We start from the raw sequence: 15,201 nt of genomic DNA, 5'->3' as shown, positions 1-15,201 counted from the left end.
ACGTTTTGGTCTCTGTGGCATAAAAGTCAGTTAGGCCATCTTCAGGACGATGAATAAAAAGTTAATAATTGACCTTTATGTCTGGTCAGGTAATATGTTTGAACCAGCCAAATCTCAAATTATTTAGAATTACCAGGTAGCTAACGCAGGAAAAGTGACTGAAACTGCAGACAAGTTAGTGAATTTTGTTACAGCAATCCAAAGGATTTGCTACAGATATCACGCGCTGCCATTGAACAGTGTCCAGATGTCTCTAACCACTATCACTACAGACAGCGTGCTTTTTGTTTATATTAAATAATCTGATTTGTTGGAATATGCACACCCATGTTTAAATTGTTCATTGGAAGATTCATCATGATACAAATAAGTCAATTTGAATTTTGATTGTTCATTAGTCAGTCACCATTGGTGGGCTTGACAATAGATTCATTCATGCTATTGGTGTTTTAGTTTCTTTGAAGTAAATCCCTTGTAAGTGTTCTCTAAAAACAGCATTTTCTTGGTTCTGGCAGCTTTCACTTAAATGACGACCCTAGACTGGTGCCAATGCTGCAGAGCCTGGCCACATCTCAAGGACTAGGACAGAGGCTACTGAGACTAGATGGGGTCCTTCCACCAGTTCACACCCAGAGCCAAACATATGGACCCAGGCTGGTGTCTTTGCAACCAAACACAGACTCCAGGAAACTGAGACATGCAGGCATGTGATCTGAGCAGGCACAGACTTATTGTTCCGGAAAGACACCTTGGCATGCCACAGACTCTGACCCGTACTTAGTCCACTAAAGCCAGGTCTGTAGGAATTCACCCAATTCTTTCTACCCTTTGAGCTCTCTGCTGGAGCAATTGGGGGATGTGGAGGTGGGGGTCACACTTGGTAATGACATAAGCAGTGGTTGGAATGGCCCGGTACTACTAGTGAGTCACTTCTGCGTAGAACTTTGAGTGGGCGTAAGCATCTTTTCTAGAAAAGAGGTATACAGGAGTTGGAAGTACAGTCATTTGTGTATTTATTATCCAATTGTTGTCCTTAAGAAGACGGCTCTGGTGTGCAGATTATTGGGAACATTTTACAGAGCCAGGAGATATATATTTTCTTTTTTAGTTCCCAGATCGTTTTAATTATTTTTGTGTGTGCTTGGGATTAGTTTTCTCAAATTACTTGGTGTATCCATTCCCCTATGGTGCAGCAACTCACTGGAAGTGAGAATGTTGACTGTTTCGTTCTGTTGATCACTTAAGTCCTTACACCCACGCTTCTCTCCTGTATTTTCTTCCCCAGGAGCAGTGGGAGAAGAAACTGAAGGAGGAGGGAACTCCCCTGGCCAAGTACTACAGCCATTGGAAGAAGCTGCGGGACAAGGAGATCCAGCTGGAAATCAGTGGCAAGGAGCGGGTGAGGATGAAGGCGATGGTGGAGAAGTCGGTGTCCATTGCACTGATAATGTGCACTTTCCTTGTTTAGAATTATTTACACAAGCTCTAAACGGAAATATTAATTTTCCCAACAGACACGGTTGAGGGTGAGGAGGTGGACTGAGGTCTGGCATAGCAGGGGTATGTCAGTCTCTGCCTGCCACCTGTCTGGCTTGTCCCTCACCCGTGCTCCACACCAGTTTGGAAATAGATTTCTATATAGACTAATCTGCATCTGGTTAAGTGGAAATATAGAATGTTCTGTGTAAGCATTTAGACAATCTCTTCGAGGAAGATCTGAGGGACATTGTTGGAAAATGGTCTGCTGTTAAGGTGGGTGAAACCTTACTCGTGCAGCCAAAATTTATGTTGGGGTTAAGTCATCAGATACTCTGCATTAACCCGTGTTTAGCCATCTGGTAGCTTCGCACAAAAACACTCCAGCTTAACTTCGAGGCAGTGTGTAACGTATTTATGCAGCACTTAAAATAGTATTAACCCCTTCTGTGCTGCGCGAATTTTGCTGCGCTGCTGAACGTTCCTTTGGGCCTATGGAACCATGACGGAGCGGTTCCGTCATAAGCACAGGCCACCTTACGCTCATGACGGAACCGTTCCGTCATGAGCATGGAAGGGGTTAAAGTGAAAACACAACACAAGAATTATCCCACACCAATTTAGAAAATAGAGTAAAATGTAGTCCACTATTTGGACCAAAATAACAGATATCCTATTGGCATAACCGGAGATTTTCAATTTCAAACACTTCATGTCAGTAAAGTGCCTAAAATCACAGGGCGCCACTTGTAGTTATATGGTCATGCGTGACTGGGAGAAAGTCACAAGTTCAGACCGACCCCAATGGAGCGCGGGTCAGATACAGGAACTAGCTTAGTTCCGCTAAGTTACCTTCAAAAGTCCAACATGAAGGGTTCTGTTGGCGGTGGAGAGGGCCACAAGGATCAGAGAGCACGTCCCGGACGGTCGTTTGGGGGTAGTGCAAAGAGCAGGCCGTGCACCGGGAGGGTTGTCACTGTATTGCGATGATCCTGTTGGGCATCGCAGACAGTCATTTGCTGGAGCTTCACATTGGCGGTCCCCGCGGGCTGATGATGCTGTAGCATTAAGTGCAGATCTCACGTCCCTGGCGGTCGCTGTGGCGCAAACAGTCTGGTTCACCGTAACTTCACATACATTGGTGGGCAGCGCAGGAAGCAAGATCTTGACACAAACGGGCCTGTTCACGGTTGTAAAGAGGCCCAACTTCCGGATTTCTCCTTTTCTTTGAGAGGGAGCTCACTGATGCCACACCAAGGATCCAAAACCTTCGGGGCACCTCTTTAAGATCAGGAACTCACTCCAGCTGAGACCAGCAGGTCGCAGGCAGGTCCTGGTAGCAGGTCAGCTGGGCAGATGCAGGGAACATCTGGAGCTTGTTATGTCCCAGTAGCTCAGAACAGTAAGTCAATCAGCTGACCCTTGGAGTCACTTCAGCCTGGTATAAAGGGTGCCGGTCCAGTCTTCTCAGCATGCAGGGCAGCAAAATAGCAGTCCTTCCGGCAGCAGGGAAACACAGTAGTCCTTATCATGTAGTGTCCACAGATTCAGAGGTGTACCAAAGAGTTGGTTCTGAGGGTCCATTATTTATACGTGGTGCCCACTTCAAAGTAGAAGATTGTTCTAGAGGTTTCCACCCCCAGAGGTGTTTGGACTTTTCTGCATCCCTGCCCAGGTCCCAGCTTGTCTTGGGGTCACAAAACACTAGTGTCAGAACCCTTTGCGAGTATGCTTGGCAAAGTCTTTGTGTGATGTCAGTTTGGTAGGTGATAGCTCCTCCCCCTCATGAAGTCAGAGATGACCCAGCCTGCCAACACCTATGTTCCTTTGTCTTACTGTCTGGGAGCAATACAGAAGGAGCAATACAGAAAGACCAATCTGCCAGCTACATCCAGTCATGTGGCCCAGGATACAGGCTGCCCACACAAAATGGTTAGGACAAAAAAATGCCAAGTTTCCAAAAGTGATATTTTAAGAATTGTGACTTAAAATTCAACTTTACCATTAAAGAGGGTTTAAATTACAGTTCTTTAGACACCAAACTCGATCTTCCAAACTGCTCCCAATTGAACGTTAGCATTTATTAAATGTATTAAGTTATCCTATTGAGAGGTAGGCCTTGCTGTAGTTAAAAACTAATATGAGTTTTCACTACCAGGGCATGTAAAAGTTAAAAGTACATGACCACCTTTTTAAATGCTTTGCACCTTGCCCTATGGGCCGTTAAGGGCCTTCCCTAGGGGGTGACCTATATGTATTAACAAACATTGGCATATCCAATAGGTCTCGCCTTTGGGACCTTATAAGTGTTTAGCTAGAGCTATTGTTTTTGCCAATGTTTGTAATGGCAGCGGGGCATATTAGTTTGAAATTAGTATAATATAATATATATAGAAGCATTTATATCAGTGATACAGAACGCACGTTTGAAGTAAGATGTAAGTATAGGGGGTTGGAAATAAACATGAGAGAGAGAGATGGAGTTAGTATGAGGGAAGAGTAATTCAATATAAAGAATTATACCCAGAGGAAGGATAAAGACTTATAAATAAAGAGTAGTAAGAGAGAGAGAGAGAGAATGAGTTTGAAATGGTGTAAATGTATGTGCTTGAGCGAGAGAGAGGAAGTGAGAGAGAGAATGACAGAATCAGAGGGGGGAATAGAAAGTGTGTGTTATAATAGCGACTTTAAGGTGAAAGCAGGGGGAGAGTAGTGTGCAAACAGAGCTCAACAGGAAAAGGATGGGGGTGAGATGTGGCTTAAGGGCTACAGCTGCAGCTTTTGGAACCAGTGAACCAGGTTGGAGTCCAGGCGTCGGTTCAACACACTGTGATTGTGGGCAAGTCACTTAAACTTGTCCCTAAAACAAAATGACTGACATTGTGTAATGCAAGTGTTGCTCTTGTAAAGTGCTCCAATAGCTTCCGGTCAAGTTCAGGTTATATCATCAACTGCGAAAAAAATGTGTAGGCGAGGGGTGTACTATACAGATTTGGAGTGAGTGGTTTTGCGCAGGGCTCAGAAGATTAGCTGTAGTACTATGCAGAGCACTACCCATGCATCGCAGAGGGGGCTCCTCTCAGGGACCCCTCATTCAATCCATGGCCTAAGGATAACGATGAGAGATGGATGTCTGGGGGGCCCTTATGACAGTTTGCAAGGGTGAGCACTGTTTTGTGTTAGTCAATGGTATTATGTAGATTGAGCAGGAAGCTGAGGAGTGTGGTGTATAGTGGAGGAGTGGCGTGTGCAGTGGCAGGATTAACTGGTGTATAGAGAAAATGGGCTAGAGAGCGGTGTGCAAGGAGAGGGGGTGCAGTTTCAGCACGTACATGGATCTGGAATATAAGTGGTGCGCAGGATGGGCCAGGCGGGAGAGATGTGTACGAGTCAGATACTGACCATACGAACATGTATACTGGCAGTACAAGGGGTCATGCACAGACCTTAGAAATACATGCAGCGAGGGCATATAGCCTTGACAAGAGACGTGCCTCCTACACACCATAAAAGTTTCTTCTCTTGTACAATAGATGCCTCCCTGACACCAAGATAGACGTCTTTAACTGACGTGTGGAACAACGCTGTACAGTGTAGGAAGAGTGAGCATCTGAAGTGTGGCTGTGGAGCCGTGGGAGTGCTCATAGGATTGATGTAGACACAACAGAGCAAAAAGTGTGTGACAAGACCTATGGCGTTGACCTTGGTGTGACGCAGGGCAATGCTGGGCCCGAGAGAGCTGGGAGGTGGAAATGTTATGAAGGTAAAAAGAAAAAGGAGCCATGGCATAGAGTTACTTTCTTTAAAAAAAAAACAAAAAAAAACGGTTAGCGGCTTCAACGAGGTTGGTACTGAAAGCAGAGAACGCGTCCCTATTGAAAAAAGTACGATAATTCCAATAAGTTACTTACTGTGCCCCATGAGCAATCAGGACTAGGTCAGAGTCGCTCGGATACTAGGTGATCGTAGCTCGACCACCACTGAAATGTTCACGCTCCAAGTCCTCGACAGCACGGGCACGCTCCGTTAACCTGAGCCGCCGCAGCAGGGTCCCTGCTACTCCTGCTATTCGGGCACTTAAAGCAGTTCAAAGGAAACAAGAGACGCGAGAGAGGAGCTGGGGCGAGTGAGCGTGGCAGCGTGGTGAAAGCACTATTTAGAACAAGCTGGATCTCTGAACCGGAAGCGGGGGCAGTAAACGCTTAGAATGCAAACGAAAGTTACCAGTCCAGTGGCCATGTTAGAGCAGAAAGAAAATGTGGTAGTTCACGAGTGGTGTGCGCGTCCCAAAGCGAGACATCTGTTTTCTTATATTGGGCACACGTTTGAGCACGATAATTGCAAACAGATGTCACCCGTGCGGGTAACCGCAAGCAATAGGCCGTGGGCGGAGCAAAGGCGTGACATGCACCCGCCTTTGCCCAATTGCGTGCTGTCTTAGAAAGATGCACGCAAAGCCCAATAGCCTGTGAGAAAAACAAAAACACACGCACAAGCGTGTGGTCAGCTTTCTGAAGCTCCTTACTAAAAGTCTTGCAGAGCAGCGCGTGCGCGCTGCGCTAGGCTCGACCTAAAAAGGAAGGTTTAGAGCTGGTAAAAAGTTTACTCTTCCATGTTGAAATGGCAGTTTAAAACTGCACAAACAGGTTGCATAGGCAAGCCTGAGACATGTTTAAAAGGCAGCCTAAGTGGGTGGCATAAGTAATGCAGGCCCATTAGTAGCTTTTAATTTAAAGGCCCTGGGTACTTGTAGTGCCACTTTACCAGGGACTTACAAGTAAATTAAATGTTCCAATTAGGTGTAAGCCAATGTCACCATGTTTAAAGGAGAGAGCACAAGCATGTTAGCAGTGGTGAAGTGCTCAGAGTCCTAAGAGCCAAGGAAAACGGGTTTAGAAAACGGGAGTGTAAAGCTACAAAGTTTGGGAATGACCATGCAGGGAAGGCCAAGTCCAACAGACGTTTTCTTTGTCATCTTAACAGCCTTCTATTTTGCATGTTTTTTAACTTCTTCCTCTTTTGTGTTTATTTTGGGGTTTTCTGGGCATTTCTCCCTGACATAAAAAGACCCTTTGTCTGGTTGTGAAGTGTTGTGCCTGAACAAGCAGTGGGCAATGGTCCAGTACCAGTCTCACAGCGCTTCCATTAGGCTATTATTACGTTGTAGACAGTGTGTGAAATGCCGTTGTCTTGAAAATAAACTACTAAATAAGGCAAGTAATTTTGTCTCTGGCTTTGGCTACTTTTATGAGTTAATCCAAATTGAAAATAATAATTAGCGTGTGTGTGTGTGTGTGTGTGTGTGTGTGTGTGTGTGTGTATATATGTGTATATATATATATATGTGTATATATATATATATGTATGTATATATATATATATGTATATATATATATTTATTTATTTTGCTGGCTTTGTCTTCATAACATCCAGGTTTACTTCCAGAAAAAGATGAACACGGACCCAAGGTTTTTGGTGCATGAATACATTTATTTGCTGCCCAGACCGCTGCTATTACGCGTTTCGGACTCTCAAAGTCCTTGATCACATGACGCATTGCTTTGTGCCTATGTTACCTGCTGGCGGTCGCCAGTAGGTAGTTATAGTTAGGACCTAGTTTCCGGAGGAAAAGCGTTTTTTGATTTGCCAATATCTTTGGTTCCGGTTGACGAATCTTCGTGAAATTTTCAAAACTAATGGGGCGGTCCGGTCAGCCCATGTCTTGAAAGTTTCAGGGTGATTCGTCAAGTGGGGGCCAAGAAAAAAGGGGGGTCCCCTTGTTAATTTCCATAGGAATTTTGAAACGGACTACAGCCCAAACTGCTGAACGGAATGACACCAAATTTGACAAAAAGGTAGTTCTTGGTCCAGAAAGCGTGCTTTTTTTTAAATGGTATAAATCCGTTCAGTAGTTGCTGAGAAATTAAAAAAATATCGATATCTGAGCACTGGGTTCGCTAACCCTCCCAAGCACTAGCTCATTTCTGATTGGCTGCCAACACTCTAAACCAGAATGTGTTGGCAGCCATCTTGTGACTCGGTAACCAAGACACAAGAAAACAGTGGAAAAAAGGTAAAATAACAAGAAAAGGGGGCAGGGTAGAAACACCCTGAGCCCCTAGGCCTGTTCAGGGGGTCCCACAGGCACAACCAGGGAAAAAAAGAGAATTTTTGATTTTTAACTGCCGAATGTGCGCTGGGTGCTCAAGAAAATAAAAAAGAAATTGCGGGCTTTCGCGCTTCCTAGTACTTAAGCCCCCGGATGGGCCAGGTCCCGGGGGCAAATACTATTTCATTTTCGGGGTCCCGCAGGCCCCCAAGACCTGTTCTCGCTTCCAAGAAGCAAAGCAGTATTGCTTTTGGGCAAGGGGAAATGTATGTTAGCCTTGTCCAAAAAGCAATGTCTGCTCCCGCAGGAGGTGGGGAGCCGGCAGGGACCGTGGGGGCATTGAGGCTTCCCCCACGGTCCTCATCAAAGAGACTAGGCCCCGGTGGATGGGGTCCCCGGGCCAGGAGTGGCCCGTGAGGGGGGCTACGTGGCCCCCCTGTTTTAAAAAAAAATGCAGGCTTGCCATGCCCGGGGAATGGGGTCCCAGGGCTCATTCTTAGCCTGAGGAGGGAGGACACGCGGTCACCCTCCTTATTTAAAAAAATGTTTTAAATAAATTGTGGCAGGCCCTGGGGGATGGGGACTCCCGGGCGAATCCTAAATAATGTGAGTGGATCAGCGGTTTTTTTCAAGTTTGGAGTTGCGGCTCTCAGCGCAGCCCACCTCCCGGTGTATTGTTGCTTTGGTTTCGCGAATCCACCTTAAATAAATAATTAAGTAGTATATAATTTAGACGGTAGTGTTGTTTTTGTGAAGTTGTTTTAAAGCAGTACAGTGATTGAAGTTAATGACATAATTACAATTGATAGAGTTGTTAAATATATAAAATTACAAAAAGAATAGTTAAACTTGAAAAGTGTGTTGTAGTGCATTGAATTTGTGCTTTTGTTTTGTGAATGTGTTGGGTTCGCAAATCTGAAAAAAATGTACAAAAATTGTATGTGTAAAAAAAGATTATAATCCGTTTTATGTTTTAGGGTGGCTCTGAAAAGACCCCTTGTATTTGTTGAAGCTACATGTAAGTGCTGATGCAGAGCTTAAGGCTGTTTCCTTGATCTGTAAAGTGTACTCCATCACTTCTGTAAATGTCATCCATATCAAAACGTAGATTGTTGTTATATTTGGAGCCCATCCTATGGTCTCTGAGATGTCATCAGTGATGTCACTGACCATGTCATGAATGATGTAATATGTGACATCATCAGCAGTGCATTGTGGGGGCGTGAGTTATTTTTTCAGTATGTATTATTTATACACACACACATAAACACACACACACCTGCACGAGCTGATCTCCTGCAAAAGCAGTTTACCCCGCACTGTACATGAACGTCCCTATTGCCTACCTGTGTTATGCAGAAGTTGCCTAGCAACTGTAGGACTTTGGCAGAGAACATGTAGGTGCAATCCAACATTTGCCATTGACTTTCTCTAACCACTCCTCTATTCTCCAAAAAGAAGGTAGAAAGGCATGGACGATGTTCTCTATCTAAGTGGATGTGTTTGACTTCTCAGTGAAAGTTCATACTTTCATTGGCTCTGGGACCCAGCTACTTTCTATAGTGGGATAAATATTCACCCTCTCAAGCCAGGAACATGGATATAGAAAAGTGGCACCCTGACTAAAATGACAAGGAGCAAAGCCTGGCAGATTAAAACCTGTATGGAAGTCCTCCTGACAGAGTGAACCTTCTAGGAGGACTTTGTATCCCAGTTGGCCGGAAATTGCACAAGCAGAAACCTCTGTACAAGAGGTTAATGTCTTGCGGAGATGCATTTTGAACTGCGACTTTGGCATGCCTACACTGTCCCATCATGTATGGTACCGTTCCTGAACCAAGGCAACAAGTATCCTCCTCCCAGATCCAGCACTAGAGGGATGCAGGCGGTTTTGCGTTTGACCCTAGGTCTTGGGGTAGGTCCCAACCTTTCCAAACAGTTTGGACGACCCTTCTATCACCACCATTCATGAGCTCTATACAGTTAACCTTGTGGCTGTCATCCACCCTTAAGACCCAGTTTTATATTTTGTCTATTGGACCATTGGTCTCAGCTGCTTGCTGGACTGTGATTGTCCAGTTTCCCGAGTAGGTCCCTGGAGTTTAGTGCTTACAAGGTAAATTGCTGTGCGTTGCCCTCATTATCTAGTAGCTAATGCCTTAATCATTTGACCATCTAACTAGTCCTTGCTTCTTCCTCCAATGTACGCCCAGTGTGCAGGGCCTTAGCTACCAGATCCCAGGTTATCCTGTTAAAAAGAAGCACAGGTTTGGTAAAGCACATTTTACCACCCCAAACTAAGTTTTTAGACTCGAGGTTGGCCCTTGGTGTATTTTATGCTAGCGCCAAGAAACCGCTGGGTGTAAGCGCGCTCTATAAATTTCTTTACATAACATAACATGCTGTGGGTTTGGCGTTTACTGTTTATTTGGCTCTTTGCTGGCATCTCCTTCTTCTGGGCTTAAACCCAATGTGATCGCAAGCCTTGAACCCAGGGCATCTAAAAAAGTAGAGCTGATGAGGCAGGTGTATAATTGTAATCTTGATACAATGATGCATCATGTCTGTGGCATTCTGTCTTGTACCTCTGTCCTATGTTGACTATGTAAAACTGACTAGTAAAACGTGGCGGTATGACAACTGGCGAATACAAAAAGGTTTCCTCAATGCAATAACATAGGGGGTACAACCTCAAGTTATAAACATCTAACATGAAGCACTTAAATGCCTTTGGCCCAGCCTTAGTGAAAATGGGCAGCATGCAGCTCCATAAAGCCAGGAAACACCTGGCAAGTTTGCATAATTCTGGTCACTACGAGTCAACAACTTCCTGGTGAGAAGGGAAAACATGTATTCTCTGTATGTGGCATCTGGGCCTCTTGCACGTTGCCAGTAACGTTTGATACACTATTCAATGTGTAGAGCACCATCCACACTCGTTGAGGGCATGTTTGAGGACCTTTCCTCTCCTTGGAGATGTAGAAGTGGATTATGGGGCCACGGAGGGTTCCTTGTTGCTTTCAGACCATATTTGGTTTGCCCCCTGTATGTCTGGGGGCTGCTACTAGTAAGTGCTGCTGTTTTAGTTTTCATCAGTGAAACTGTCCATTAGCTACCGACAGTGGTTTCAGATTTAGATGTGAAATGTACAAACCCTTTTACTGTTTGCAACCAGCCTCTATTTTTTTAAACACGCACCCCTGGAATGTAAAATGTATTTACACACTCACTTGTAGGGGCGTCACTGTGCGAGGGAGTAAGTCCTTGTTGCTGGACTTTTTCTTGGGACTAGGCGTTGATAGACCTCACCTAAGATTTAGCTTGGTGGGCCCCCAGAAACTACAGTTTACTGCTGTCAGCCGAACCCCCTCAGCCTGGGGGCTGACTGAGTACACTGCCCATCCCACTGAGGAAAAAATTTAATTTTGCATATTTTTTTTTTTTTCCATAAATATGCGCAATTCATTATATCAAGATAACAATTTGCTCCTTAGATACCAGGTTGCACATAAAAACAAGTCACTGAAAACAACTGAACTTCAAGTATTAGGGTTTAACCTCTCCATACTGTAAAACACATAACAGGCGGTATATCAGCACAATCCACTTTTTTCCAGCAAACCCCAAACTGGACAAAAAAGCCAAGTAGTTCCTTCTGTGATAAGTACGCAGGACAACAATCTGAAGTCGGAGAAGGACTGATAGTAAGTTAGCAGTACGTAAAACCTCTTAAAGGTAAGATTCTGTACTTGAATTTTATGTCAACAAATTTCCCGAATACGGAATAATGTCATATAAAAACGGCTACGAATTTGGAATATTTGTGACATGCAAAAAGTAATTAATAATACCTCCCGTTCTTACAGAGCAGTACCAAAATTCCATGACACACAACCAAAAAAGTGCCTTAAAAAGAGAACCTGCACTCCAAGTGACAGAGCTTGGTTTTGCTCGAATCTCTACCAATCTTGACAACCTCAATTTTAAGTAATTAATTTTGCATATTTTTGAGCACCCTGTGTCCCATCAGCAGCTGAAGGCTCAGATTAGTTCATGCATGGCGGATTAGGGGCTACCCACAGATTCCAGTTGCAAAACACTGGAGAATTTCAGTAGTGGGAGCGAAAAGCACCAAAGTGAGGCAGCTGCTAAAAATTGCTGTGGACTTTCGCTCCTCCATTAGTATTGGAGAGGAGCAGCTGGGTACATCTATGGATCACTGGGCACTCAATGGCCGTGGAAAATAAAAAGAGCATGTTGAAACTCCGGATCAGCCGCACCCAAGGAGAAGAGCAGCAGGCACTGGACCCTGACACAAGGTTATTTTGTTCGTACAGTCATGGCAAGGGGACAAGAGACTCGAACTGGCCCAAGAGCTCAGAGGACACGAGCGGGATTTGAGGGGCATGTTCGCTTAGCCATTTAGATGTTACAAATTGTAAGTATTGGAGTGGTCAGGATTGGGGTTCATTGCTAGGCTCACAGCACTAAGCAGGAAAGCTAGCAGGCAATGCTTAATGGCAGGCCTGGGGTGCGTGGTCAGAGCTGTGTGCTGACAACCCTGATAAAGGAGCATGTACAGTATGTCGGCATTAAGGTAGATTGGCAGAGCTGTATGGGATCGCCCTACTGAAATATAGGGTACTCAGGTGGCAATAAAAAGGCCAGCGATTTGTGTGTAATGTTTGTATTTAAAATAATGGGTTTTTGTAGGGCAGGATTGAGGTGTTTGTTAGAATCTCTGAGAACAATGTAATAGCAAGGAGCTCTGCAGGTAAGGGCCATTGCTTGTTATCCGAGTAGTATATCAAAGAACGGGAGTATCTGGGTCAGTGCTGCCAGGTCAGCAGAAAGGAGAGTTGATAAAGTACTCTTTGGTTCCCATTTTTGGAATAGCAGGAGGTACTTCATCCAAGTTTCTCACCTGCTCAACAAGTACTTTGTTGACTACCATTTGGCAGATGTTCAACTTTAAAAGTCTCTGCGCATCACCATAGGACTGTCAACGGCAGAGACCCAGCTTTCATCAAAGGGAAGCTCAAAGACATTCATCGAAGAGCACACTGCGCTCCAGACTGACACTCTAGCTGACCAACCCTGCATATTAGGAAGACCTTGGGAGCCTGTGCTTCTCTGGGTGGCCTCATTAGAGCTATAGCATATAATCAAGAGAGACGGATCACTTGTCCCCCATAACCAGGGTATGCAGGTATCGTTCTAACTAGTCCCAAATAAATAATCCCTCATGCGCGTGTATTGTTCGTAATTTTAGCGGTATATCTTGATTCTCCGCTATTCTTAACACGTTGTATGCATAATCATGGGGTTTAGTTGTTATGCATCCTCCACCCGGAGGCTTTACCCTTGGTTAAAACAGTAGTGATCAGTGATTTGGCAGTGAAAAGTGAAGTCAATAGTTTAAAAATATCTTCATACTAATGTAATAAATTTTATTTGTTCCAGTTCTGAGATAATGAGATTTAATAATAAGATTGTGTGGCTGAGAGTGATAATGGCTCTCGCACAATAGGTTTCGTGAATATTATAGGTGACATGTTTCAGCCCTTTGGTCGCCAGACGGTTAAATGGGCTTTCTTCAGGACCGAGGTGTCAAAGATTAATTCAGTACCGGCACAAAAGTCTACCTTAATCAATTCCAATTAACAGGGGCAAAAAACAAACTACCGCTGCACAACTTAACCTGAAATGTAATAATACATCGTTAGTAATCCTTGTTTCGAGTGTTTATTAACTCCAAATAATATGCAGAGATATCTTGCCATACCCAAAATAATGTTTCATCACTTTGGAGGAGTTGAACTTGACCGGTAATTGACTGTGTCCGATGAGGGTATTGCCATTTTCTAATTGCGACGCTTCATTGAGCGAATGTTATGTTCCTGGCAAATTTTACCAGTACACTAGTTACCTGTGAACCCCACCACCCTTTTCCCTAGTCTATTTTTCATTTTTCTTCCACTGGGTACCCAGCGACCTACAAGGAATTAAATTACATATTATTTCCTTATTGATCTAAAAGAAGGCATTCCAGGAAATACCTATTTGCCTAGCACAACCAGAGATGCCCATGGTCTCTGTACACACTACACCTCGGTCATGAAGAAAGCTCATTTGACCGTCTGGCGACCAAAGGGCTGAAACATGTCGACCTATAATTTTCACGAAACCTAGTGTGCGAGAGCCATTATCACTCTCAGTCACACAATCTTATTATTAAATCTCATTATCTCAGAACTGGAACGAATAAAATTTATTATTCTAGTATGAAGATATTTTTAAACTATTCACTTCACTTTTCACTGCCAAATCACTGATCACTACTGTTTTAACCAAGGGTAAAGCCTCCGGGTGGAGGATGCATAACAACTAAACCCCATGAATATGCATACAACGTGTTAAGAATAGCGGAGAATCAAGATATACCGCTAAAATTACGAACAATACACGTGCATGAGGGTTTTTTATTTGGGACTAGTTAGAACGATACCTGCATACCCTGGTTATGCGGGACAAGTGATCCTTCTCTCTTGATTATATGCTATAAGCCTAAGGAAACTGAATGGATCAAATTTTCCTTCTCCCCCACTTTGATTTTTTGCTCATTAGAGCTATGCCATAACGACTGAAGCCCTCAGCGACCTCATAGACGAGGGCCAAGCTCACCTGCAAGTTATTCTCAAGAGCGCCACAAGAGCACACACCAGCCTGTCACCACTACAGACCATGTCTATTGAAAGGTCAAACTATTTAGTCCCATCACTTTCCTTATACATGTGACTAACATCTGCAGCTCAATTACCATGTAGATAAGACTCATCAAAAATCATTTGGAACGGAGGAAGTCTGTTGTATAGAGGAGCAGTTCTTAACCTTTGGACTTCTGCAGACCCCCACTGAATCATTACTGGAAACCTGGGACCCTCACTGAATTAATACTAGAGTCCAGGGACCTTGGCTTAAGCAATGTCTGTGATTTAAAATTCAGAACAATACATAAATGTACCCACACGAATGATTAAATATTAGATGTAATTCACAAAGGAATCTGAAAAACAGAAATTGCAATTTAATGGTAAGGTTGGAGCTTCTCTAAATTCGATTTATAATTCTAAAAGATAACACGATATGCTAATCTCTAGCATATCACTTTGTTTTTATTTTCTTCTAATGCTGTATTTTTGTTGCCATTTAAATTGAAGCCACCCATTGGCCGTCCTATACTGTGTTTACTGCAATTGCACTGCTCCAACAAATCAAGCTATGGTTACCAACTTCATTTTAGCCTCCAATTTTAAATTCCTTCACATTGACAGAACTTTTTGCATTTTTCAATTTTACACTTTTTCTTTATTTATGTACACTTGATTAATCTGCTAATATTCTTTAATTTTCAATTTAGTTGCGGACACCCCGAGTAGGCGTAGTGGACCACAGGCCAAGAACCACTGCAATAGAGTAAAAGGCACTAGCTCTACTACTGCTATCACATTAATATCTTGTAAATGTGATGACGTAACATTTAAAGCATTCTGATACCCTCAGGTCTTGCTAGCGCTATATAAAACTCAAAAATAAATAAATAAAACTTGTTGAAA

The 15,201-nt window shown here is 43.7% G+C and overlaps 1 protein-coding gene across 1 annotated transcript in view; it reads left to right on the top strand.

Annotated features, from left to right (window-relative positions):
- Positions 1–15,201, top strand: part of NOC2L (NOC2 like nucleolar associated transcriptional repressor) — a 418,727-nt gene that overhangs the window by 317,734 nt on the left and 85,792 nt on the right. The window contains exon 16 of the mRNA XM_086921428.1: positions 1,286–1,399. Within this exon, the coding sequence (XP_086777554.1) occupies positions 1,286–1,399 (114 nt within the window). The remainder of the gene's footprint in view (positions 1–1,285; positions 1,400–15,201) is intronic.

Source organism: Lissotriton vulgaris, chromosome 5 (genome assembly GCF_964263255.1).
Source record: "Lissotriton vulgaris chromosome 5, aLisVul1.2, whole genome shotgun sequence".
Lineage (NCBI taxonomy): Eukaryota > Metazoa > Chordata > Amphibia > Caudata > Salamandridae > Lissotriton > Lissotriton vulgaris.
This window is presented reverse-complemented; position numbering and strand designations above follow the sequence as displayed.